Raw genomic sequence first — 1,600 nt, 5'->3', positions numbered from 1 at the left:
ATATATATATATATTGTATATGGCAAACAAGTAAATTTCACACTGAGAAAAAAAGTCTTATAATATTAATAGCTATCAAATGCACTTTGTTTAGAGTTTAGCAAATTATGGTGCAATATTAAATAAGACTAAACATAATATAAGTAACCAATTGCTATTATCAATTATTTAATAATAATGTCTAAACATTTAAAAAAACATAAATAGAGTATAGTTTGAGTCAGCGCTAACTTTTTTTATATCAACCAAACATTTAATCATAATTATTGTATCAAAGTAATTAGTAATTATCATTTAGATTTGATTTATTATTAGCAAACATTTTTTTCATTGTGTAAAAATTAGCGAAGAATCTATAAATATGCTATTGCTTGAGGGTATATACATTCTTTAATTAATTGCCAACAAGTGAGAACGAGAGTAAGCATAAGCTATGAGTTTCTCTACAAGAAAGCGTAAAGTTGTGTTTAACGTTTAATGCCAAACATCTCTCAAAGTAATTTCGTGCAAACTAGATGAAATTATCTAATAACATAGTATCGGTAGCATACTCACTGCTCCTTGGCGTTTCCGTTGTTCAGCACACTGTTCGACAGAATGAAAAGTAAACTGATAACGATCCTCTGAAATACAAAGTTGAGGTCGTTACACTTAGACTATGCATACATGTATTTTGAATTAATTGGCGATGTTGATTATGATTTCGTTATACTGAAGTATCTATAACATCTCTTGCTGATTTAAATCGCATTTGCAAATCTAATGCACGCACACATAACTTAATGGCATAATACTCAAATAACTAATTATGAGATTCGAAAGGCGTACAGAAGAATTCGAGATATTTTGAAATTTCTCACTTGCATTTTTAAACTGAATTATTCATAATAAAAGTACGTCATATTTGTAACATTTATATATATGACTCCTTAATATTGTGTTCTCACTTTATATTCTTCACTTTATATGTTATTAATGTTATTATTATATTACCATTGTTGAATCGCGTATTCGTCGTAACCGCGATTGTAAACGCGATTGTTGACAGTCAATTACTATTTGATATCTCACTAACAGTGAATCGTCATTTATATGCTATTTTCTTTTCATTGAAGCGAATCTTGTAAAGCGATAATACCATGACGCAGTTCACGGCTGATGATCACTTTCGCTGTATCTTTTCGGTGATATGCTTCATTTGTCGATCCATGACTAATATGACTTTAGAAATTATAGGGTCAGTAAACTATGAAGATAGATGATCTGGCCAAGTTCAATGTCATGGTAAAATTATTTTTGTTTTGTCAGATACTTTACACTATTAAGAAAATATTATATTATTTTTTAATCTTTTCACAAATTTTAGTACACAAGAAATTTTAATTTATTATTACATAACAATTAAGAATTATAATAATATTATTTCATATTTTATTAAAAATATAGCTATATTTATATTTAAACAATTTATATATAAAATTTATATTCTATTATCCAATCACAGCACACAATATTTAAAAAATATCTTTTTAATATTTATTTAATATTTTTACATTAAATAAATTTGTTAAAATTATTTAAAAAAAAAACATTTTTTTTT

General features: G+C 25.9%; 1 protein-coding gene across 1 annotated transcript in view; it reads right to left on the bottom strand.

The window, feature by feature from the left end:
* The window catches only part of LOC108754618, a 1,878-nt gene extending 840 nt beyond the window's left edge, over positions 1-1,038 (bottom strand). The window contains exons 1-2 of the mRNA XM_018497054.1: positions 994-1,038; positions 556-623 (exon numbers count right to left, since the gene is read on the bottom strand). Coding sequence (XP_018352556.1) covers positions 556-623; positions 994-996 — 71 coding nt within the window. The 5' untranslated portion in view covers positions 997-1,038. The remainder of the gene's footprint in view (positions 1-555; positions 624-993) is intronic.
* Between the last annotated feature and the right edge of the window lie 562 nt (positions 1,039-1,600).

The sequence above is a fragment of the Trachymyrmex septentrionalis genome, unplaced genomic scaffold, assembly GCF_001594115.1.
Source record: "Trachymyrmex septentrionalis isolate Tsep2-gDNA-1 unplaced genomic scaffold, Tsep1.0 scaffold80, whole genome shotgun sequence".
NCBI lineage: Eukaryota > Metazoa > Arthropoda > Insecta > Hymenoptera > Formicidae > Trachymyrmex > Trachymyrmex septentrionalis.
Note: the sequence above shows the minus strand (reverse complement) of the source record. Positions and strands in the feature narration are given on the sequence as shown.